The sequence below is a fragment of the Lissotriton vulgaris genome, chromosome 8 (assembly GCF_964263255.1).
Source record: "Lissotriton vulgaris chromosome 8, aLisVul1.2, whole genome shotgun sequence".
Lineage (NCBI taxonomy): Eukaryota > Metazoa > Chordata > Amphibia > Caudata > Salamandridae > Lissotriton > Lissotriton vulgaris.
In genome coordinates, this window is record NC_141696.1 from 18,166,225 (window position 1) to 18,193,019 (window position 26,795).

The 26,795-nt window shown below is 47.4% G+C and overlaps 1 protein-coding gene across 1 annotated transcript in view; it reads right to left on the bottom strand.

Moving 5' to 3' along the window:
* Nucleotides 1-2,596: 2,596 nt before the first annotated feature.
* The window catches only part of LOC147693247 (uncharacterized), a 49,768-nt gene continuing 25,569 nt past the window's right edge, over nt 2,597-26,795 (bottom strand). Inside the window, exons 3-5 of the mRNA XM_086933644.1 lie at nt 24,353-24,475; nt 11,409-11,531; nt 2,597-2,836 (exon numbers count right to left, since the gene is read on the bottom strand). Of these exons, the coding sequence (XP_086789770.1) occupies nt 2,823-2,836; nt 11,409-11,531; nt 24,353-24,475 (260 nt within the window). The 3' untranslated portion in view covers nt 2,597-2,822. The remainder of the gene's footprint in view (nt 2,837-11,408; nt 11,532-24,352; nt 24,476-26,795) is intronic.

Genomic DNA, 26,795 nt, shown 5'->3' on the forward strand with positions numbered 1-26,795 from the left:
TTTTAGGGTTTAGGGTAGTGTTGTGGTGTTTGTGTAGTGTAGTGTAGGGTAGAGTTTTAGGGTTCTTTGGTGAGGGAAAGGATTAACTGGGTGTCGTCGGCGTAAGAGATGATGTTGAGGTTGTGTTGGCGCGCGCTGGAGGCGAGAGGACTCATACGACTAATACGAAGACAGGAAAAGGTTTAGGGACTGGCAGTGGGTGCATTTGCCCAGTCAGCAAGACAGTACCAGACTGAATGCAGGTTCTGCAATGGCAGACCTTGGACACGTTTTGCAAGGCCGCTTCTATGGGTGGCACAACCAGTCTTGCAAGTCCACTAGCAGCATTTGGATTTACACGCCCTGTGCACACTCAGTGCACTGTACTAGGGTCTGACAAGTAAACCAAATATCCAATCATGGAACCACTAATAAATACATCAATTTACAGTAGGGAGCACTTGCACAGTTTCACTGGACAGCAGTGGCACAGTGCCCAAAGCATCTAACACCAGCAAAAACACATGAGACAACAGCAAAAATGGAAGGGAGACCCACACCAATGGTGCCAGGTCTAACACCTACGCTCTTAAAGGTATTGATGTCAGGTGAACTTTCAGCTTTTTCCCCCGACTTTCCTCTGGCCTGGCACGTGAGACAGAATCTACAGAATGGATCTGAGGTCATCTTCATCTGGGGCCAATAGAAGTGGGTAAAAAGACTGGTGAAGGACATGTCTTACCCCAGATGTTCTGCCAGGGTTTTGTTATGAGCCAAACTCAGTAGAAAGGCCCTGTAACACTGGGAGACCACCAGCACACAGGCTGGCGCAAAACTAGAAGTCTGAGGCACGCTATATAGGAGGTCATTCTCCAGGTAGATTAGGTGATTTCCAGAGGTGTCACCTACTGCCTGGGCCTCAGCTTGCCACCTCAAGCCCTCAGGAATGGGGAACTCCTTTTGCACCTTGCAGAATTTGTCCATGGTGGGCCCACTCTCAACTTCCCAACTAGCAGGCTCTGGCAGGCATTGCAGGTGGCAATGTTCTCCCGGGTAGGTTCAGGGGCATCCTCCTCAGGGGCCCCATTTACCTCAACCGTGGGAGCTTCAGTGGTGGGATTACCAGGTCCCTTGCCCGCATCTTTTTGGCAACTGTCTGGGCCATTGTTCCAGGCTCCAGGCACTCTTGACTCCTTTCCCAGGGAGCTACAGAACATTTGGTCATACAGACCCATTCAGGTAATCCCAACATCTCCAGGCAAGTATGTAGGTTTTTGGCACCCTCTCCTTATCCCCTGGGAAAGTAGGGTCACCTCCACTGGATCCACGAAGCTAACTGGAACTACCATCTCCCTGAGTGCCACACTCACAAACCCAGGTGTCTTTCCACTGGTGGGTGGCTGTGCCCTCTTGGGGCATTTGGAGTCGCCCTTGTTATGCCCATACTTGTACCACTCTATGCTTTGATGTATAATCTCCCTGTCTCCTTATAAAGAACCCCTTATTCTCGGGTTCAGGTTGAGCCTGGTTACCACTGTTCACTTGGAAATAATTTTGGTGACAAGTTAACACCAGAACATGGGCTTCTAATGGAATTCTCTCGAATTCACAAGGGCATATTATCAAGCCAATTTTCGCAACTTTAGCTGCAGTTTCCTGCCGCTAAAGCGGCTATAACTTTAACGCCGTCCTTGTAAATATGCCCCGGATTCTTTAAGACAATGACAAAAACCCATCAGCAAAAGTTTGGCAAGAAGGGGCACTTTATGAGTGTTTGTGTTTTATCTGTCACACACTGGTTATTAAGTTAACTGGCATGGCGAGCTGGGAAGCGGGCTCGGTACTGAGAATGAAGGCTTTACTGCTTCAATAGTTGAAGCAGAGTAAAGTTCTGGTGGGAGGAAGGCGCTTATGTCAGCATTTGAGCAGTGATTTGCGGGTCTTCACCTTTCTATTCCTAGCAGTCCGGCAATTTCCAAAATCTGCGAATAACTTTAAGTGCTATCACTGAATTCAAGGCCCCTGACATTACTGGGTGTAATTTTTCTACTGTAGGAGGACAGCCGCAGCTTGGTACGACTAAGACTGCACAGAACTTGGAGCTAAGAGAGGTGTAGGTATCTAAAATGTACTGTGATGCTCGTCCAGCCTGTGGGACTACTGTGTCAAGACCTGTGTGCAAAGATGTGTGAGCAAAGATTTGTGAAGATCTGTGTGCAAATAGGTATGAGTAAAAACATGTTAATACCTGTGGACAAAGACCAGTGTGCCAAGAACGGTGAAGACCTGTGTGCGAAGACCTATGTGCAAAGATGTGTGAGCAAAGACCTGTGAAAACCTGTGTGCAAAGCCCTATGAGTAAAGATGCGTGTGGAAACTCCTGTGTTCAAGGATGTGTGAGCAAGGATCTGTGATGGTCTGTGTGCAAATAGGTATAAGTAAATACATGTTAAGACCTGTGGGCAAATACCTGTTTGACTGGACCCGTGAGGACCTGTGTACAAAGCCCTGTTAAGACCTGAGTGCACAGACCTATGGAGTCTGTCTGTGTGCAGCCAGCACATCTGAAAGCAGCCCAGGCTCCAGGTGATATAATGAGACAAGACTGGCCAAGGGCTGATAGGAAGAGATTTTAATACAGCGTTGACCAAAAGAAGCAGACAAGTATGAATCCATAACTGAAGTTACAGTAGTTTGCAAGCTCATCAGAATAATATGCATAACATTCCTTAGTGAACTCCAGAAGATTATACATTGCGCTCAAGCCAAGATCTGAAAAACACTTCTGCAGGTCCAATGCCACCAGAGATGCAGATGTCAGAGGAATCTTCTGGAACTGTGATTTAGTTATGGTGACCTGGGAAAAGAAAGATGGCGGTGTTTAGTCAATGAAACAAGATGGCGCTGTTTTGTCAATGAAACAAGATGGCGGTGTTTAGTCGATGAGACAAAATGGCGGTGGTTATTAGATGAACCAAGATGGAGGTACTTAGTCGATGAAACAAGATGGCGGTGTTTATTCAATGAACCAATGTCCAGAGCAAAAGTTCAGAATGAAACCCAGGGAGAATCTCAATAACTGTTCATTGTGGGATCCAATTTCACCTGCACATAAATGGAGACATTCTAAACCAGAGCTATGTGTGCAAAGGCGTGCACCTGTCAGGTGAGAGGTATGAGTTTAGTGAAGAGAAGAGTGCCCAAGGGCCGTATCACAATAAGTGCCCCAGTTGTGCAAATGCATTTGATCTCCTTTGTGCGTCCCAGGGGCACCTTGTTATTGCAGAAGTGGCCGCAGATACTTTTGCGTCAACTTCAGTAAGAATGATAACACTGGCCCACTGAAACTACCAATGCTGCCTTCGGGGGGGTCCCCTCATTTGCATAGGGGTGCGCTCCATGCAAATGAGGTAATTCCTTTGCATCTACGCGGCGATGTATTACAGATGAGGGAGCAGAAGCAAAGAAGCTCTTGGGGGCACTCTTACAATGCGCCTCCTTCAAGGTGGCACACTGTGAGTGCACATCCCAAGAGCGGCCCTCTGGAGGGGGTAAAGGGGGTCCTATGGACCCATCGGACACCCCCTTGCAGGCGGGTGCATTCATTGACTGCACTCGCCGCCTGCAAGAGGATCTCTAATCACCTTCAAAAGTGCAGGCCGGTTGCTGCCTGCAACGTGAAAACTTGGGGCCGCTCTGTGGTTTCCCATGAATGCGCTGACCCCAGGGCAGCGCTAGTTCAGGGCTCTGGGGGCAGCGCATACATTGTAATAGGGCGCATTTTCATTGTCTGCACAGGTGCGTCCAGGACGAACAATGAAAATGCGTAATAATGCCTCAGAAGTCTAACTATTAAAGTAAAGGCAGAGATGAAACATGGTAAACAGAAACAGAACCCACCCTCCTACCTCAACAATGCTCTGACATGTGTCTTCTGGCTGCCCAGAGTGGGAGAGTTTCTTTGTTTACACAGAACAGTGCCAGGACTCCTGTTCCTGGGGGTAGGACTGGGAGCAGAAATATGTTCACCTCTTCCAAGTTATAAGTGCTACAACCTGACCATGCACAGACCACACCAGAGTGAAACACCAGATCTTGGGGTTTCTCACACTTGCATCAAACACCTCTGCCCTGGTTGGCACCGGGAGTTCTCTTGGGAGCTGTTTCTCCTGCTGCTCCTGACAAGAGACCTCAGTGGCAGTAAAGTCCAAAGGCTCATTCTTGTTTTCACTGTGGGTGAGGCATTGCAACATGTTGTAACAGCATGTCTTGTGATTCCCAATATTTCTGCACTTCCTGTATGTACCGGGCAGTAAGCACAACATTTCTGTCTCTATTGTGCTTGATTCACAAAGGTAAATGTACACATCGGTGTATGTTTATGATTGTTTGCTATTCACAATGGTATGTTACTAGTAGTATCTTTTCAACTGTGGAGTCCCAGCTCCTACAAAGATAGGACGGCCATATCTCTTTATGTGCTGAGTCTCTGCAGTTCTAAAGCTGTTTCTTGTAAAAGACATTTGTGGTTGACAACAATCACAGGCTTACACAAAGGTGTAAGCTTACCTTTGTGAATCATGCACTACAAAGGTAATTTTACTAGTAGTGAAATTACTAAGAGTAAAACTGCAATCTATGGGCCAGATTCACAAAGGTAAACTGAGACGAAAGTCTAACTTTACGACCTTCGCTCTGCACTTAGGGCATTTACGAGTCATAATGTTAGACTTTTGTCTCAGTTAAACTTGAATTTTGATCTTGAGTTTAACTGATACCAAAAGTCTGGTCTCAATAAACTTAAGACAGAAGTGTAAGTGTAACTGAGTCAATGGTCTAACTTTAAGACTCAGAAATGCCCTTTGTGAATACAAAAAGTCGTAAAGATAAACTTTTGTCTCAGTTTACCTTTGTGAATTGGGCCCATAGGTTGTGAATATGAAACAGTAATAAACTTACAACAAAGTGCTGACAAAGGTAAGCTTGCATTATTGTGTAAGTGTACACTTGTACCAACTTTACCACTGTTTTGGTAGCACTTGCTATTAGCTGTAAAATTACACTTGTAGTATGTTGAATATGAAAAGAGTAGTGAACTTACTACAACGTGTTCACAAAGTCGCATTCACGGAGGTAAGCTTACACTACTGCTTAAGTTTACATTTGCTGGACTAACTTTACCACTGGTAGTACTTGTTACTAATGCCAAAGTTACACTCATATTTTGTAAATACCAAAAAGTAGCAAGTGTAAAATGACGTAAAGCGCAACTTTACCGTTGTGAATAAGGTTCATTAAAGGCTCCTTAGCGTACTGTGTGCTGTACCTTCTCATGTTCCTGTGAATAGCTCACTGTGTACTGCCCGCAACCCTGGCTCCTCCATCAATGCAGCGTTTGAACCTCACCACCGGGGGGAGACACGAGGACAAGTTTTACCCATCCCTTGTAGGCATCAGTGAGTTGCTGCTGATGCTGTCACTCAAGAGGGGATTCCACAAACCTTCCTCTGAACATGTGGCTGCCCTCAGATTCTCCACGAATGCTGTGTTTGGACCTCACCACCAGGTGGAGACATAAGGACGAGTGGTCCCAGGCCATGGAAGCATCTGTGGGATGCTGCTGGTGCTGTCACTCAAGAGGGAGGTCCACACACCTTCCTGTGAGCTCGTGGTCCCCTCTGCTTCTCCATGAATGCCGTGTTTGGACCTCACCACCAGGGGGAGACATAAGGACGAGTGGTCCCAGGCCATGGAAGCATCTGTGGGATGCTGCTGGTGCTGTCACTCAAGAGGGAGGTCCACACACCTTCCTGTGAGCTCGTGGTCCCCTCTGCTTCTCCATGAATGCCGTGTTTGGACGTCACCACCAGGGGGAGACATAAGGACGAGTGGTCCCAGGCCATGGAAGCATCTGTGGGATGCTGCTGGTGCTGTCACTCAAGATGGAGGTCCACACACCTTCCTGTGAGCTCGTGGTCCCCTCTGCTTCTCCATGAATGCCGTGTTTGGACCTCACCACCAGGGGGAGACATAAGGACGAGTGGTCCCAGGCCAGAGAAGCATCTGTGGGATGCTGCTGGTGCTGTCACTCAAGAGGGAGGTCCACACACCTTCCAGTGAGCTCGTGGTCCCCTCTGCTTCTCCATGAATGCGGTGTTTGGACCTCACCACCAGTGGAAGATATAAGGGCTGTTTAAAAGATGTTGCCTGCTGGATGAACGCCAACAAACTAAAGCTAAATACTGATAAGATGGAGGTCATGTTCTTTGGGAAAGGCCCCCCCCTCCGTCGGAGCTTTGGTGGACTGTGGAAATGGGGTTAGCCCCATTACCCAGCCAAAAGGCAAAAAATCTAGGGGTTCATTGGGACAGCAACCTTTCCTTCTCATCTCATATTCAGCAGGTAGTAGGGTGCTGCCTTTGTAAATTGAGAAATGTACGCAAAGTCCTGCGACTCTTACCAGAAAGGTGCCGGAAGACAGTAATCCATGCTACGGTGACATCTAGGCTGGATTATGCTAACGGACTCTTTCTGGGGCTCCCTCAATATCTAATCCAACGACTGCAAACGGTGCAGAATGCGGCTGCGAGACTGCTAAGGTGCATTCCATTTAAGCACTCAGTCTCTCCGCATCTTCGGCGCTACACTGGTTGCCAGTCACCAGTAGGATCAAGTTTAAAGCGCTGACCCTGGCTTTTAGGTCCCTTTATGGGACATGTCCCAACTATCTGAGAGTCAGACTAACTAGATATAGTCAGAAACGCTCCCATCGGTCCAACGGTCGCGTGCAACTAGCAGTCCCACACGTAAGAAGAGCACGGCTGGGGGGAGAACCTTCTCAGCTAATGTGGCTGTGCTGTGGAATACGTTACCCCCCACTCTGAAGCAGGCTACCTCTGAATCTTGTTTCAGACAGCAGTTGAAGACTTGGCTCTTCACCCAACCGCGTTGATTGATTCACTGCCCGGTCACCTATGACCAGGTTGCTCACCTAGCGCCGGGACACCTCCTTGTGAGGCAGCTGTTCACGCTCTACAAAACGCAGTATTATTATTATTATTATTATTAAGGACGAGTGGTCCCAGGCCATGGAAGCATCTGTGGGATGCGGCTGGTGCTGTCACTCAAGATGGAGGTCCACACACCTTCCTGTGAGCTCTTGGTCCCTTCTGCTTCTCCATGAATGCAGTGTTTGGACCTCACCACCAGGGGGAGACATAAGGACGAGTGGTCCTAGGCCATGGAAGCATCTGTGGGATGCTGCTGGTGCTGTCACTCAAGAGGGAGGTCCACACACCTTCATGTGAGCTCGTGGCCCCCTCTGCTTCTCTATGAATGCAGTGTTTGGACCTCACCACCAGGGGGAGACATACGGACGAGTGGTCCCAGGCCATGGAAGCATCTGTGGGATGCTGCTGGTGCTGTCACTCAAGAGGGAGGTCCACACACCTTCCTGTGAGCTCGTGGCCCCCTCTGCTTCTCCATGAATGCAGTGTTTGGACCTCACCACCAGGGGGAGACATAAGGACGAGTGGTCCCAGGCCATGGAAGCATCTGTGGGATGCTGCTGGTGCTGTCACTCAAGAGGGAGGTCCACACACCTTCCTGTGAGCTCGTGGCCCCCTCTGCTACCTCCATGAATGCAGTGTTTGGACCTCACCACCAGGGGAGACATATGGACGAGTGGTCCCAGGCCATGGAAGCATCTGTGGAATGCTGGTGGTGCTGTCACTCAAGAGGGAGGTCCACACACCTTCCTGGGAGCTCGTGGTCCCCTCTGCTTCTCCATGAATGCAGCGCCCTGCACCGGTTGCTGTAGTTGATGGTCTGACTCTTCCTTAGTTTTAGTTCTCGGAAGTGATAAGGATGTCTGCTGTGCTCTCCTTCAGCCTCAGGGAAGAGGCTCTCTCTCGAGACATCCACCTGTCTGGGGATTGTGGGTTCGTCTAATCTCTGCAGAAGTGCCATGTGTCAACCTTTGAAGACTGCCCCAAGGTCTGCAGCGGGACACACGTGGGAAACAAGAGCCTGGTGGCACCACACCCCACTGGAGCTAAGGGAGAGACCCCCCCCCTCTCACACCAACTATAAACTGCGGCCAGTTAACAATGTTTTCATCCATTGGCCTGCTGGATCTAGCGGGACTACCTTCCTGAGGGCCTGGGGTCGTGGTGTGCGTGTGGTCCAGTGTGTCCACTCGGCCCTCCATCCAGAGTAACATCATTACTTACAGAACTACCTGTGTGCAAGTGCTCACCTCCAGATGACTGGGTGCTCCAGAGGGCAGTCCCCAAGCCCACCCCCTTACCGAAGTTGAATACTACATTTAGTGGTTAACCTGTCCTTTTTATAGCATTCGAAGACTATTTTATGCCACTTTTAGTATTCAATAGTATTCTTTTTGAGAAGGCTAGTGCATGAAGACTACTGATATGTGAGTGGTACTTCTTGAATACTAACAGAATACTAAGCTCATACTTATTTGTAATCGCATAGTCTTCATTTGCAATATAGAACATTTAGTGAATACAAACAATTTGAATACTACTTAACTTTACCCAGACTACTATTAACATTCTTTTCAAGCTGCATGCTGTATGGTAGATCGGTGCCTTATTTATTATACTATTTTTATACCTTATTTATTATACTATTGTGGTGTTTGTGTAGTGTAGGGACCGGACTGCGGGTTGGGGGAGGGTTGTGCTGGGGGTATTGTTTTATGGTTTAGGGTAGTATTGTGGTTTGTGTAGTGTAGGGTAGTGTTTTAGGGTAGTGCTCGTCGTCGTGCAAGGTAGTGTTTGAGTGTGGGGACCGGACTGGAGGTCGGGGTGATGCTCGAGGTAGTGTTTTAGGGTTTAGGGTAGTGTTGCGTTGTTTGTGTAGTGTAGAGTAGGGTAGTGTTTTAGGGTTTAGGGTAGTGCTGGGGGGTCGTGCAGGGTAGGATTAAAGTTTGGGGAGCGGATTGGGTTTCGGTGGAGGGTTGTGTTGGGGTAGTATTTTAGGGTTTAGGGTAGTGTTGTGGTGTTTGTGTAGTGTAGTGTAGGGTAGTGTTTTAGGGTTTAGGGTAGTGCTGGGGGGTCGTGCAGGGTAGTGTTAGAGTTTGGGGAGCGGACTGGGGGTCGGGGAGTGTTGTGTTGAGGGTAGTGGTTTAGGGTAGTGTTGTGGTGTTTGTGTAGTGTAGTGTAGGATAGTGTTTTAGGGTTTAGGGTAGTGCTGGGGGGCTGTGCAGGGTAGTGTTAGAGTTTGGGGAGCGGATTGGGGGTCGGGGGAGCGTTGTGTTGAGGGTAGTGTTTTAGGGCTTAGGCTAGTGTTGTGTTTGTGTAGTGTAGTGTAGGGTAGTGTTTTAGGGTTTAGGGTAGTGCTAGGGGGTCGTGCAGGGTAGTGTTAGAGTTTGGGGACCGGACAGGGGGTCCGGGGAGGGTTGTGTTGGGGTAGTATTTTAGGGTTTAGGGTAGTGTTGTGGTGTTTGTGTAGTGTAGGGTAGTGTTTCTTTATATCATGCAGCCGCACTGAAGGTTTGTGGCGCTTCTTTATGTCTAACACAGATTGGCCGTGTATTTCGGAATGTACCAGTGACCCCCTGTGGCCTGTGCACTGGTTTGTCCATCCCATACCCGCTCTGAGGGAGCAAGCGCCGCGGAGTGACCGCAGAGTGACCGCGGACAGACAGGGAGACAGCCGGCTTCGGAGACGCAGCATGAATAACACATGGCGTCAGCTGGCTGCGCTGACATGGACTGGACACGACTGGAAGGGTTTGAGGCATGTTTGGGACCAGGGGTCGGAGGGCCACTCTGGCTGTCATCCTTGGCCTGGCACAATTGATACATTGCAGACAGCCATGGGGGAGGGGGGTAATAGCTGTATAACCATTGGTGTTGGTTCCTATGAATGGATGAATGATAAAGCACTGAAAGAAAGATCTGTGAAGTGCTACAGCAGACTAACATGGTTGTCCTGGCGCTGTGTACAAACCAGAAGAAAACAGAGTACAAAGTAAAATAGTGTAAGTTAAACAGGTTTCCGTTTTTCATAGAACAAGCTTCAGAAGACATGGCCGGGGCATGAGTCGAAGCTCAGTCCACATCTTAGCTGCAGGCAGGGCACAGGTCTGGGGTACACGCGGCAGGTGGACGCGTCCACCCACTTGTTTCACAGGGTGTACACCGTCCACCCTGCCAAGAATGTGCCCCACTGAATAACGTGCTGAACTCGCCCTGGTGTCATTCCCAAACACTTGGACGCGTGCCGCAGCACCTGCAGGTTGTTGTCTGCGTTCCATCTGCAACAACGCGCTGGGGTTGGGGGGGCTTTCCTGCTTGAGACCCCTGCTGTGCCCATCACAAAGGCCGAAGGTGGGGGTCATCAGGCCCCCTTTTGTTGGAGTCTCCTGGCTGGCAGCAGTCAGGAGCCTCACACCTGATGCAAGTGCAGCAGAGGGCAAACAAAGGCTCACACCTTGTTAGCACTTCACACATACTTAAGAGAGGCAGCTTTTCACTTTGTTCACGCTCTGTTTACTCGAGGTGCATACACTGTAAGTTGTCTTGGTCTCTCCCAGTATTTCCATAATACTAAATGTAATTTATATCGCGCTTACTACCCCTGAGGAGGCGTTGAAATAATTTTAGTACCACTATTTGTTCTTGAATAGTGCTACTCATCCCACTTCAAAGTGTCAGAGCGCTTTACATCACATCTACATATTAAAGTCGCAGCTTGTGATGCCACTTCCTGTGATGTCAAGTCCTGTGCCGTGGTGTCACTTGTAGACTGCCTAACTGTAAATGTGTTTTGTAAATGTGTTTTGTAAATGTTTTTGTACTTGTATAGTGCACAGCTACCCACAGTGGGTTTCCCGGCGCTTATACGAATACCGCTGTGGAACCCTTCCTGGGTTTCCCTATGAGGTGTCCAACCCTGGGCCCCCCATGGTGCAGACCAGGCATCCCTCGCGTTGTGGGGGCCGTTGTGGAGACTAAGCAAGCTATTGCCCAGAGTTGCAGCGTGGGACCCATGATCAGAATAGGCGCCGAGGCGAGAATATCCGGTCAGGGGAAATTAATGAGCCCGAGAACCGCCGCGGCGGGAATCGAACCCTGGTCCCTGGCCAGAGCTCTGCATCGAGGTCTGCCTGCTCTAACCTTTGAGCCACACTTCTCCACTAGATTAGTCCCCCACTTCTTTTTTTAGGACTTGTGCCCTGGCTGCAGGGAAAAGAAAAGATAAGTGGTGTGGAGCACATCAGGTGCTGTTGTGTACGTGTTGCCTTGATAAGTGGCAGGTCTGTCTGTACAACACAAAGCAGACCAGAAACTGTCCATGTGACCCTTGCTGCGGCACTGCCCTATGTGCAAGTGTTGCACCCTGGGATGAGGGGGTCTCATGCGGCTGCCATGCGGCTGCCTTGTGTTGGTCGAACTCACCGCCATCTTCTCGGCACACCCATCCGTCGCAGCCTGGTACTCTGACACACTCCTGCCTCCGTGGGCATGCATCGTGCCCAGCCTTCGGGTGGCACTTTGGGGAGCAGCGAGGGTTAGGGTTCCCTGAAAAAGAAACAGGTGGAAAGGAATAAACTTCACCCACTGAAAAAAAACAGCAAGGGCTGGAAAATAACTGGGATGAGAATGAATGTGATCAGTTCATTATTAACACAATCTCCCAAGATACCATGAATGTAGTGAAGACAAGCTAAGTCCCTTTTTAGGTCTGGCTACAGGCAACTTTGGCTGCCTGGAAAGACTATTGTGAGAACACAATAAACACAAAACAATATACACCACACTATGCACACATACACAATAAACAAATATACCAAAGGTATATTCAGCCCTGTTTTTTATTGGTTATTTGGCCACGCCCTCTTTAGGCACTGGCTCGCTCGGTAGTCCATGATATCATGGGAGTAGCCAATGGTAAATCATGGATGTCAACTTTTTAGGTCTCGCCTAAGACTGCACCTGCCCTGTTGCTTGAAAGACCTTTTGTTAGCTTAATGGGGGGTTGGAGCTCCTCCATTTCTTGCCAGTGATGGCCTCATTGTCAGTGTCATTCGGTGGCTCCTGTTTGGCTAGCTTCTGCTGGTTTGGCTTTAGTTCATGTGTTTCCCCCATCCCTGGAGCATGGACCGAGTACTGTTTCTTTTTTTAAAGAGTGTCCTTCCTCTGCTTACGCTTTCTGTCTCGGCCTATTGGTTTCTTCTCCATGCAGCACTTTGTCTTGCGTCTGGGTTTGCTCTGTGCTGCTTCTTTCTCCCACTCTTTTCCTGTGTTTGTCTCCTTTTAGTTTGAATCCTTTCCCGTTCAACTGTTTATTGCAGCATAACAACACTACAAGGCCGCAAGCTGCTAGCGTTGCTTTTATAATGGCTTAAAGACACATTAATGGCTTAGCACTATCATTAATAATCACTCGTTTAGTTTGTAACAAAGTGCACATTTGATGCATGGTTAATGGGTTATTGGATGAATAAAACGTGTTATTCAAAGACAGGTTGTGTTTTAAATTGGTTTATGTTTTCACAATTTTGGGTTGGATAGCGCATTTTGGCTTGAAAATAAAATTACACTGTAAAGATTTTTTGTGCTTGTTTGTCCACTCCTATTGGGCTTCCTCCCATAGCTCAATGCCATATTTTGAAGGTTCCCATTTCTATGAAAGCAGATTCCGCCACTTTCTTTTCTCTTAGCGGACCAGAGGAGTGGAAGAAATGTTAGATTTTCATTTGTAGACAATCGCGTTAGACCTTTTGCTTATGGGGGCAAACGCGTGAAGGTTGAGGAGAATTCAATGTTACTTTAGACTTCAAAGGTAAAAGAACATCAGGAACTATTTATGTAGCAAAGGATATGACATGCCACGCCATACCATACCAGACAACCCACACCACACCACACCATACTATACAATGACAGGTCACACCAGACCATACCAGACAACCCACACCACACCACACCACACCCTACTGTATAATGACAGGCCAGACCATACCAGACAACCCACACCACACCACACCCTACTGTATAATGACAGGCCATACCATACCAGACCATACCAGACAACGCACACCACACCACACCCTACTGTATAATGACAGGCCAGACCTTACCAGACCATACCAGACAACCCACACCACACCACACCCTACTGTATAATGACAGGCCAGACCATACCAGACAACCCACACCACACCACACCTTACTGTATAATGACAGTTCATACCATACCAGACAACCCACACCACACCACACCCTACTGTATAATGACAGGCCAGACCATACCAGACCATACCAGACAACCCACACCACACCACACCCTACTGTATAATGACAGGCCAGACCATACCAGACAACCCACACCACACCACACCCTACTGTATAATGACAGGCCAGACCATACCAGACAACCCACACCACACCACACCTTACTGTATAATGACAGGTCATACCACACCACACCATACTATACAATGACAGGCCAGACCATACCAGACAACCCACACCACACCACACCCTACTGTATAATGACAGGCCATACCATATCACACCATACTATACAATGACAGGCCAGACCATACCAGACAACCCACACCACACCACACCACACCACACTGTATAATGACAGGCCATACCAGACCATACCAGACAACCCACACCACACCACACCACACCACACCCTACTGTATAATGACAGGCCATACCAGACCATACCAGACAACCCACACCACACCACACCACCCCCTACTGTATAATGACAGATCAGACCATATCACACCATACTATACAAAGACAGGCCAGACCATACCAGACAACCCACACCACACCACACCCTACTGTATAATGACAGGCCATACCAGACCATACCAGACAATCCACACCACACCACACCACCCCCTACTGTATAATGACAGATCAGACCACATCACACCATACTATACAATGACAGGCAAGACCATACCAGACAACCCACACCACACCACACCCTACTTTCAGTATGTATATCTCCGGTATCAGCTCCACAACAAATCTTAGCATCTTTTAAGGAGGTTGCCAAAAAAGTAGAGTCACTGTTAATGGTACCAATTAAAGGGAAAGTAAACCTAAACAATAATCCAAAGTGGTTTGATAAAGATTGTTCCAAGGCTAGTCGTGAGCTCAAGAAAGCACTAAAAACAAAACCCAGAGATTCAATGCTTAATAAAGATATGCGGTCCAGGTATAAGAAGTCCCTCGCAAACCGCAAGAGAGAGGTAAAAAAGAGTGTTTGGGAGACCTTGTTAGATCCTGAAACACTGAAAAATAGCTCGAAGTTTTGGGACATCATAAACAAACCTTTATTTGATCAATCTTGTAATTCCACTGTGGGTACTAATATCCCAGAGGAAGAATGGATCAATCATTTTAGCTCTATTTTTAAAAACAATGAGTCGCAGGCAGAACACACTCTGGTTGATCTTAAAGAAAATGTGTTAATCTTCTCAACTGACGAGGTTGTGAAGGGAATTGAAGGGCTGACAAACAACAAGGCCCCAGGACCGGATGGACTCCCTCCTGATCTCTTTAAATCCCGTATAACAGTATGGGCACCATTTCTCACGCCCGTACTTAATGCGGAGGTGACTTGTGGATTCCCAAAATCATGGGGGGTATCAACCATCGTGCCCGTGTTCAAAAAAGTTGACCGTAATAGCCCCCACTGCTATAGGCCAATATTGTTAATTAATTCTGTTGCCAAAGTAGTGGGGGGAGTGATTTTAAATAGACTGGTCACATGGGCAGAGGAAAATAATATAATATCCCCAATCCAATATGGATTTAGGCCTGGTCACTCTACAATTTCCCAATGCTTAAATTTATATCTAATCATAGGGAAGTATACCAAGGCCCGACAAGGAACAATTCACATGGCGTTCATGGATCTTTCCTCGGCTTTCGATTGTGTGAGTCGTGGGAAGCTCTGGGACGCCATGGCGAAAATGGGTGTGGATCAGAACTTAATTAATTTGTTAGAAGATATGCATTCCGATACGAAAGCGAACGTTAGATAAACACAAGATCTAAATGTGACAAAAGATTTTGGAGTGTACCGGGGAGTTCGCCAAGGATGCATTCTGGCCCCGTTCCTTTTTAATTTATATATAAATGAATTGGAGGAGTACCTTTTAAGTACTAATACAGATTATCCGTACATTGGCCGTAAGGGACTACCGGTTCTGCTTTATGCGGACGACACAGTCCTTTTATCTAGAACCGCCAATGGTCTGCAAACCTTACTAGATTCCTTCTTCTCTTTTATGAAATCCAGAGACCTAAGCATAAATAACTCTAAATCCTTCATAATGATGGTAGGCCAGGGAAATAAAAAGCCAAATCGCCTAAATGTTAATGGAGTACAAATCCCTGTAACAAATACATTCTCATACCTTGGAGTCCTGTTCGACAGTCAGCTGAACTGGGGACCCGTAATACAAAAAAAGAAGGGAGAGGTAATCAGGGCTAATGCGGCTATATTTGACTTCTCAAGAAAAATGGGATATAGCCCAGTCGCTGCATTACTCCAACTTTACCAGGCCAAGAGCGTTACTAAGGCATGCTATGGTAGTGAGATATGGGGATACGCCCCTCTGGGAGCCCTAGAGATTGTTGAGAACAACTTTTTAAAGCAGCTACTAAGGGTGCCCAAGGGAACAGCAAATTTTTCTGTGCATGAAGAATTGGGTACTCCTTTTTTATGCGATAAAATGGCAGTAAATCCCCTAATATGTTGGTTAAACTGCTGGCTAAATGATAATATACCACTCACACGGCTTATACTGAGAGTAGCACTTACTTGGGAAAATAGGTTGAAGGTTCCTTGGATAAAGTATTTGAGCAATTGTTTTACTGATTTAGGCCGACCTGAACTTTTCTTACACCCCGAATCTATTACCAAACTAGATGTTACTGCGGTTAAGAAGGCTTTTATTTCTTATAGATATCAAGACAGGGAGACATGTGAATTAAGAAAAGATAGTGTGCGAAACCATGTATTAATAAAAAGTACCCTGCTCATGGAACCGTACCTAACATGGCCAATGTCTAGTTATGATCGTTTTTTACTGACAAGGTTCAGGTTAAATCTATTTCACTTACTTTTGGCTGTACCCAAAGGATCTCATCGTGGACAAGTGTTGCCGGCTTGCGGCTGCGACGATAAGTCTCCGCAAGACCTGGCACACTTTTTGTTTTTTTGCCCCTTTTACGATATACCGAGGAAGTTATACTTAAAACCCTGCCTAAAAAAAATGAACTTCTCTCAATTTAGACCAGCACTTTACTACCTTCAGCTGCTAAGAAGTGACTGTACCCTGTATGTATGTAGCTTTTTAAAACAGGCTATGAAATTTAGAAATAGTATAGAAGGATAATAGTATTGTTAACTGAAATGATAATTTTTTAAGATCTTTGAATGTTCTTATATATTAACTTGAGTGTTTATTGTGCCTGCAACTTTTGTGAGTAATTTTGTCTTGTTAAAGTAACTTTTTTAATTGACTCTTTTTTAAATGACAAAAATGTGTTAATATATGTAAAATGTAAAATGCTTTTATGGTTGTCAATAGATACAACCGAATAAAGTTTCTTGACTTGACACCACACCTCACCAACCCCTACTGTATAATGACAGACCAGACCATATCACACCATACTATACAGTGACTGGCCATACCAGACAACCCACACCACACCACACCCTACTGTATAATGACAGGCCAGACCATACCAGACAACCCACACCACACCACACCCTACTGTATAATGACAGGCCAGACCATACCAGACAACCCACACCACGCCACACCCTACTGTATAATGACAGGCCAGACCACACCACACCATACTATACAATGACAGGCCATACTAGACCATAGCATACTATACTGAAGCAGTTGTGGGTCCGTCCGGGGTTGAGAGTGTGCAGAGTGCTGGCATCGTAGTGGCGGCAGTCGTCATGGTGGGTGCGGGGGCCAGGGGTTATGGCGCTGGGCATGGTCCAGGTGCGGACAGGTGCAGACGGGCTTGCCGCGCGCCAGCGGGGTGAGCGTGCAGCGGCCGGCATGTATGGGGAGGTGGGAATAAGGAGCAGCTGGGAGGCGGGGGCAGTGAATGGGCAGTCAGGGAGGGCGGAGCCGCAGGGGATGCAGCGGCGGGGGCGGTGAAGGACGACGAAGGAAACAGGAGGTAAAAGGGCACAACAATTGAGGGGGAAACCAGTGGCACTAAGGGCAGAAAGGTCACAAAAAGGGCAAAAAGGTCACAACAATACAGGGGGAAACGAGTCGCACAGAAGGCAAAAGGTCACACGAAAGGGCTGGAAGGTCACAAAAAACGGGGGAAACGAGTGGCACAGAAGGCAGAAAGGTCACAAAAGTGCAGGGGCAGCTAAGCAACAGAAGGCAAAAACCGGCAGAGAGACACTGGGGCCACGAGGGGAGCAGAAGGAAAAAAAGGGCATAGAGAGACGGGGCAGCGAGGGGAGCAGAAGGGAAACCGGGCAGAGAGACACGGGGCAGCGAGGGGAACAGAGGGAGAGAACGGCACAGACCAGGTACAGGCAGAGGGGGAGACAGACAACAGCAGTCACAGACACAACAATGAAAATGTAGTCACTACAACAGGAGCAATGAAAGAAATACAGGCAATACAATGGAGGATGAGTAAACCTACTGCCTACCACTGGCCACCTGGGATGAGGCGCAGGTGGTAGCCTGCAGGTGGAGGGAATGCCCTTTGTGAATTCCAAAAGTCGTGAAGATGGACTTTCGTCTCAGTTTACCTTTGTGAATTGGGCCCATAGTTTGTGCATATGAAAACAGTAGTAAACTTACAACAAAGTTCTCACAAAGGTAAGCTTGCATTATTGTGTAAGTTTTCACTTGCTGTACTAACTTTACCACTGTTTTGGTAATACTTGCTATTAGCAGTAAAATTACACTTGTAGTATGTGAATATGAAAAGAGTAGTAAACGTACTACAAAGTGTTCACAAAGTCGCATTTACAAAGGTAAGCTTACACTACTTCTTAAGTTTACATTTGCTGTACTAACTTTACCACTGGTAGTACTTGTTACTAATAGTAAAATTACACTCATATTTTGAAAATATCAAAAAGTAGCAAGTGTAAAACAACGTAAAGCGCAACTTTACTGTTGTGAATTAGGTTCAATAAAGGCTCCTTAGCGTACTGTGTGCTGTACCTTCTCATGTTCCTGTGCCTAGCTCACTGTGTACTGTGCGCTATCTCGGCTCCTCCATCAATGCAGCGTTTGGACCTCACCACCGGGGGGAGACACGAGGGCACGTGGTACCAGCCCTTGTAGGCATCAGTGAGATGCTGCTGATGCTGTCACTTCAGGGTGGATTCCACAAACCTTCCTTTGAACATGTGGCTGCCCTCAGATTCTCCACAAATGCAGTGTTTGGACTTCACCACCAGGGCAGGGGTGGATACACGGATGAGTGGACTGGTACCCAGCCATGGAAGCTTCTGTTGGACGCTGCCAGTGCTCCCACTCAAGAGGGAGTTCCACACACCATCCTGTGAGCTCGTGGCCCCATCGGCTTCTCCATGAATGCAGCGCTCTGTGCTGGTTGCTGTAGTCGAAGGTCTGACTCTTCCTTAGTTTTAGTTCTTCTTGGCAGTGAAAAGGCTGTCAGCTGGGCTCTCCTTCAGTCTCTGGGCTTGAAAAACTGTGAGAAGTTGGCCTGGTATATGGTGTTCACTATTCTAGTGATCACCTTGCACCAGTCAAAACAACTCTCATGGTGACTACCTGCTAGGTCCCTCCTATGGGTGGGACCAGGAAGGGGGGTGGTTACACCCTCTTTCCTTTGTCCAGTTTCGCACCAGAGCTGGGGCAGGAGTGCCCCAGCAACTGGTTTGAACCGGGCTATGCATGGGACATCTTGTGTGCCCCAGGTAATGTCTCACTCCTTTCAGCCCTGCCTATTCCAATACACTAAGGCCTGTCTGGGGTGGTGCCAGCACCTCCCAATACAGGAAACCTATTGTCCAAGCCTCCCCCGCTGGGAGGACTCCCAGCAGCAGGAGGTCAGACTTGTGTCTGTGGCAGCAGCATCCATTTTGTGATGCTGAGGCTGCGTTTAACTTTAAACCGGGGTTCCAGTTAGGTACATGTCTTCTCCCTCTAGAAGGGTGGAATGCTACCCCCGTCACCAGAATTGGCGAGGGGGTAGTATTCCAAAGTGTTTGATACCTCACACAACATGTTTCGATAAAGCCAAACCAAAGTTAGCAATAACCCCGAGGATTATAATGCACTTAACCCCTTCCACGCTGATGACGAGCTGGGCTCGTCATGGCGTAGCCTCCTCGCACGCTGCTGACGAGCCCAGCTCGTCACGTAACATGCGCTTTTAAAAATCTCAGCGTACGAGCGGAATTCCGCTAGCGCGCATGAGGTTAAGAGTATATGGTATGGCGATATCATAGAACAGCTATAAGGACATGGTTCCGAAAGCTGCAGACAGGCTCAGCTCATGCTAGAGCAACATCTCACATAATTCCAAGCACTCTGCCTTCAGGATTGTTAAGGCCTGCCATAGGAGTGACTTAAAGGATTATATGTGTCTATCTTAAGGTTAGATTTAGGTATGCTATAACTGAAGCAAAGGGTGATTACACCACCTTGCCCCAGCTGAGTGATCAGCCAGTTGTGTTATTGTGGATGGCCAGCCAGGGGTGGCATAATACATGCTGCAGCCCCTGGTAGGCCTTGGGTGCACTTATGCCCTGGGTACCTATGGTACACTGTACAGGGACTCACAAGAGTGACCCAATGTTCAATTGGTAATGCACATAAAGTACATTGTGTAAATTTAGAGAGAGAACAGCTGGGCTGTGGGTCTGATTAGCTGGCCCACAGCTCTTCTAAGTCAGAAACAAGTAAAGCAAAAAGCAAAAATCTGGGGTGACCATAGGAAAGCAGACTCTACTCTCCTACAAAAACATCTTCATTCGAGACAACGCCTGTCTGCGGATTGTGGGTTCATCTGAACTCTGCTGTGTGTCTACCTTTGAAGAATGTCCCCAAGGCCTGGAGCAGGGCACACATGGGAAACAAGAGCCTGGTGGCACCACACCCCGCTGGAGCCAAGGGAGACACCCTCCCTTTCACGGCAACTATGAACGGCCCCCAGTTAACAATGTTTTCATCCATTGACCTGCTGGATCTGATGGGACTACCTCCCGAGGGGCCCGAGGGCGTGGTCCTCATGTGGTCTAGTGTGTCCAATCTGCCCTCCATCCAAAATAACATCATTAATTACAGGACCACTACCTCCAGATGACTGAGTGCTCCAGAGGGCAGCCCCCGAGTCCCTCTTGTAGGGCCACACCCTCACATGCCCCCAGGCTCCTGGTCACTTCCAGAAGCCGCCCTTCTCCAAACATTCATTGCCCTCGAGTTTTGTGTTTCTTTAAATCATGCAGCCGCACTGAAGGTTTGTGGCGCTTTTTTGTGTCTAACGGAGATTGGCCGTGTATTTCAGAATGTGCCAGTTACCCCCTCAGGTCTGTGCATTGGTATGTCTGTGCCTTCCTGTGACACTAAGGCGGCCGCCCTGTTGGAGGGTCCCCTACGGGGCCCCCCGGGCAGCCTTGGCATGTCATCCTTGGCCAGGCACCCCTGATACTTTGCGGGCAGCCATGAGGGGAGGGGGGTAATAGCTGTATCACCATTGGTATTTTTACCTTTAAATGAATGAATTAAAGGAATTAAAGAAAGATCCGTGAAGTGCTACAGCAGACTAACATGGTTGTCCTGGCGCTGTGTACAAACCAGAAGAAAACAGAGCACAAATTAAAATAGTGTAAATTAAACAGGTTTCCAACTGTTTTTCTTAGAACAAGCTTCAGAAGACATGGCCGGGGCTTGAGTCGAAGCTCAGTCTACATCGTAGCTGCAGGCAGGGCACAGGTCGGGGGTACACGCGGTGAGTGGACGCGTCCACCCACTTGTTTTACAGGGTGTACACCGTCCACCCTGCCAAGAATGTGTCCCACTGAATAACGTGCTGAACTCGCCCTGGTGTCATTCCCAAACACTGGGACGCGTGCCACAGCACCTGCAGGTTGTTGTCTGCGTTCCATCTGCAACAACGCGCTGGGGGGGGGGCTTTCTTGCTTGAGACCCCTGCTGAGCCCATAACAAAGGATTTTGTTGGAGTCTCCTGGCTGGCAGCAGCCAGGAGCCTCACACCTGGAAGCAAGTGCAGCAGAGGGGAAACAAAGGCGCACACCTTGTTAGCACTTCACACATACTTAAGAGAGGCAGCTTTTCACTTTGTTCACGCTCTGTTTACTCGATGTGCATGCACTGTAACATGTCTTGGTCTCTCCCAGTATTTACATAATACTAAATGTAATTTATATTGCGCTTACTACCCCTGAGGAGGCGTTGAAATAATTTAAGTACCACTATTTGTTCTTGAATAGCGCTACTCATCCCACTTCAAAGTGTCAGAGCGCTTTACATCACATTTACATATTAAAGTCGCGGCTTGTGATGCCAATTCCTATGATGTCAATTCCTGTAAGTCATGCGCCTTGATGTCATGTGCCATGATGTCACTCGCCGTGATGTCACTTGCAGACTGCCTAACTAGATTAGTCCCCCCACTTCTTTTTTAGGTCAAGCCTGCCAATGCGCTTGAGCATTGAGCTTGCAAGAGATATTGGGGCTAAACCAGAGCTAAACCATTGGGCCGGATTTCATGCAGTGCCCATGAAAAGCGCGTGCACATCAAAGCCACCAGCCTCCCTTTCCACAGGCATCTGAAGCTTCCCCCCAGCGTGCGCTCTGCCTCAGGCATTTCTCCTCCCCTAATTATTCACTGCCCACGGCCGGCCGGCCGCACTTTCACTTTCATGGCCGTCAGGCCGTAACTCGCGTTTCTCCTCCCTCCTTCCCCTCAGCAATGCCAAGAGCTTGTTTTAAACTTGTTTTGCTTTCCTTTTCACCCGTTTCTTTCCGTTTGTTCCGTTCGCCAGTTTTTCTAATTTGCATTTCGGTGTGCCGCGGGTTTCAATTTACATTCTTGTAGCTTCCTTTCAGCATTTATTGCGGATGCCAACAAATCTGTTTACGTACTATTAGATGTCTACTGGCCTGTGTCCCAGGCTCTTTCAGTTATAATGCAGCAGCATTGTTGTTTTTAAGTTAGTTATTTTCTTAACCTGTTTTAAGGCCAGTACATTTCAGATTCTACTTGGATCTGAACACTTTTCTATTTTCCGTATCACGTATTCCGTTTCGTTAGTTCTACGACACGTCGTCACGTGACAATTGTAGCTTTGCGGGCTTTCTTACTTCGTTAAATACGGTGGAGGCGTCTTGAACGCCACCGACTTGAACACCATGGAAACGTTTTTAGGAGGACTTTTTAACGGAGCAATCGGTGAGTTGTGACATGTTTAATTCTAACAAACGCAGGAGTCATCACGATGAAACGTTTTTACTCATTATGTCTTCGTACTATTTTCAGATGGTATGCTGGATTTTTAGTAACACCAGGTAAACATATTCCAAGATACAGGGTGGTTAATACTCGGTGCTTGTCGCCTTTCATATCAGGTGGAGTTTATTTTTATTTTTGATTGTTTTTTTCCTTTAGGTTTTTGCCCCGCATTTCATTTTATCAGGTAATTGAACCTTAATTTCTTCTTGTTTTAGTTTTGTGAGCTAGCTAGCCCTCCATCTGCAGATCATCCGTATTCTTTCCTCACCGGCACTTTGGGGGCATGGCTCCTTAGTTTACATTCCTCGAGCACCACTCAGCGCAACCACAGCATCACTCAGCAAAACTACAGCATCACTCAGCGCAACCTCATCATCACTCAGCACCACCACATTATCACTCTGCACCACCACATTATCACTCAGCACCACCACATTATCACTCCACACCACCACATTATCACTCAGCACCACCACAGCACCACCTAGCACCACCACAGCACCACCTAGCACCACCACAGCACCACTCAGCACCACCACAACATCACTCAGCAGCACCACAACAGCACCACCCAGCACCACCACATTATCACTTAGCACCACCACATTATCACTCAGCACCACCACATTATCACTCAGCACCACCACAGCACCACTCTGCACAACCACTGCATCATTCAGCACCACCACAGCACCACTCAGCACCACCACATTATCACACAGCACCACCACATTATCACTCAGCACCACCACATTATCACTCAGCACCACCACAGCACCACTCAGCACCACCACAGCATCACTCAGCACCACCACAGCACCACTCAGCACCACCACAGCATCACTCAGCACCACCACAGCACCACCACAGCACCACCCAGCACTACCACAGGACCACACAGTACCACCACAGCACCACTCAGCACCACCACAGCATCACTCAGCACTACCACAGCACCACTAAGCACCACCACAGCATCACTCAGCACCACCACAACACCACTCAGTACCACTCAGCGCAACCACAGCATCACTCAGTGCAACCACAGCATCACTCAGTGCAACCAAATCATCACTCAGCGCAACCACATCATCACTCAGCGCAACCACAGCATCACTCAGCGCAAACACAGCATCACTCAGCGAAACCACAGCATCACTCAGCACCACCACAGCATCACTGGGTCAAATATGTTCTCTCAATGTTTCAAGCTTTATTACAAATGTCACAAAAAGATGTTAATATTTCACTTCTGTTCTTGGATTTTCGTCACAATAAAATACACTGAATTCGCAAAAGTTATTTACAAAAGTTTGTGCTATTGCCATTATAAATTACAATCACTTTTATTTAAGTATTAATTATTTAAAAAAATTAAAAGCCATTGTTATTTGTAATATCAATACATCTAAGTCACGTAAATACAAAACATGTTGCATTACAAATGCTATAGGTGTCACATTTGCGAAAGTTATAACTATTGGCATTGTAAATGACAAAGCTATTAATTTAGCTATTTTCAAAAACAACACATAAATAAAAAAATTGTCATTTACAAGACCAATAGCTCAAACTTTCCTAATGCGAGACCTATTGCATTGCAAATGCTTGTTTAGGACTTATGCCCTGGCTGCAGGGAAAAGAAAAGATGAGTGGTGTGGAGCACATCAGGTGGTGTTGTGTACGTGTTGCCTTGATATGTGGCAGGTCTGTCTGTACAACACAAAGCAGACCAGAAAACTGTCTATGTGACCCTTGCTGCGGCACTGCCCTATGTGCAAGTGTTGCACCCTGGGATGAGGGGGTCTCATGCGGCTGCCATGTGGCTGCCTTGTGTTGGTCGAACTCACCGACATCTTCTCGGCACACCCAGCCGTCGCAGCCTGGTACTCTGACACACTTCTGCCTCCGTGGGCATGCATTGGACCCATACTTCGGGTAGCACTCTGGGGAGCAGCGAGGGTTAGGGTTCCCTGAAAAAGAAACAGGTGGAAAGGAATAAACTTCACCCACTGAAAAAAAACAGCAAGGGCTGGAAAACAACTGGGATGAGAATGAATGTGATCAGTTCATTATTAACACAATCTCCCGAGGATACCATGAATGTAGTGAAGACAAGCAAAGTCCCTTTTTAGGTCTGGCTACAGACAACTTTGGCTGCCTAGAAAGACTATTGTGAGAACACAAACACAAAACAATATACACCACACTATGCACACATACACAATAAACAAATATACCAAAGGTATATTCAGCCTAGGCATGGGCGGAAAATCCGTTCCGCTCGCGGATTTTGCGGATTTTCGGGAAATCCGCAATCCGCGAGATTTGCGAATCTCCCGCAAAATCCGCAAATCCGCGAGCAGCGGATTTTGCTCGCACTGCTCGCACTGTTCGCGTGAGTTCGCGTGAGTTCGCGCCCCGCGAATAAGTGCAAAATTGCAGAAATACGATTTTAGCAAAACTGAAAGTAACTACTTACCAGGTTCAAAAGTTCAGGCTCATCATTAGTAGCCATTTCCTGTAGTGCTTCCTGAGGGGCCCCTCCAGAGTTCAGTTGCCAGTTGAAACTATTATGTGACCCTGCTCTGAACCTCAGAATAGTTACACATATGCCACAAAGGTCCTGAATTACAGCTAAGGGAGACAAGCAGGAGCCAGGCTGGAAGTTAAAATCCATTAATCAGCCCCTAATTCATTATTGTCAGTTGGGGCAGGGCAGGTGTTGTAACTAATTTTGCAACAATGAAAGCACTTAGCAAGTGCAAAAGATCACTAATCAGGGCGCACTAAGGAAGCAGGTGCCAGCTAAAAAAATATTCTGTGACACATTAATCAGCCCCAAATTAATTCAGGTCACTTGAGGCAGGGAAGGTGTGCTTTGCTTTGCCGAAAATAATGTACACTGGACAACCAGAGGGTGTGGTGATGAAACAGAGGGTGGCATGGGTGGGCAGGAGGGTGGCATGAGTAGTCAGAGAGTGGCAGTGGTGACAGAGAGTGGCAGTGATGAAGAAGAGTGTCCCAAACAGGCTGGACACGTAGAAACAACAAGTTCGCGAAACTTGCGACCCGACAGGTAAGTTCGCAATTTGCGAAAGTGTACAAAACCCTCGCGAACTGGCAGAAACACGGGTGAACACAAAAAAAAAAATCCGCAAATTCGCGGGAATTCGCGGATTTTGCGGATTGCGAATCCGCAAATCCGCAAAATTCGCGAACGCGAGATCCGCAAAATTCGCTCATGCTTAATTCAGCCCTGTTTTTTAATGTTTTTTTGACCACGCCCTCTTTAGGCACTGGCTCACTCGGTAGTCGATTGTATTTCATGGGAGTAGCCAATGCTAAATCATGGATGTCAACTTTTAGGTCTCGCCTAAGACTGCACCTGCCCTGTTGCTTGAAAGACCTTTTGTTAGCTTAATGGGGGGTTGGAGCTCCTCCATTTCTTACCAGTGATGGCCTCATTGTCAGTGTCATTCGGTGGCTCCTGTTTGGCTAGCTTCTGCTGGTTTCGCTTTAGTTCATGTGTTTCCCCCATCCCTGGAGCATGGACCGAGTACTGTTTCTTTTTTTAAAGAGTGTCCTTCCTCTGCTTACGCTTTCTGTCTCGGCCTATTTGTTTCTTCTCCATGCAGCACTTTGTCTTGCGTCTGGGTTTGCTCTGTGCTGCTTGTTTCTCCCACTCTTTTCCTGTGTTCGTCCCCTTTTAGTTTGAATCCTTTCCCGTTCAACTGTTTATTGCAGCATAACAACACTACAAGGCCGCAAGCTGCTAGCGTTGCTTTTAACAATGGCTTCAAGACACATTAACGGCTTAGCACTATCATTAATAATCACTCGTTTAGTTTGTAACAAAGTGCACATTTGATGCATGGTTAATGGGTTATTGGATGAATAAAAAGTGTTATTCAAAGACAGGTTGTGTTTTGAATTGGTTTATGTTTTCACAATTTTGGGTTGGATAGCGCATTTTGGCTTGAAAATAAAATTACACTGTAAAGACTTTTTGTGCTTGTTTGTCCACTTCTATTGGGCTTCCTCCCATAGCTCAATGCAATATTTTGAAGGTTCCCATTTCTATGAAAGCAGATTCTGCCACTTTCTTTTCTCTTAGCGGACCAGAGGAGTGGAAGAAATGTTAGATTTTCATTTGTAGACAATCGCGTTAGACCTTTTGCTTATGGGGGCAAACGCGTGAAGGTTGAAGAGAATTCAATGTTACTTTAGGCTTCAAAGGTAAAAGAACATCAGGAACTATTTATGTAGCAAAGGCTATGACATGCCACGCCA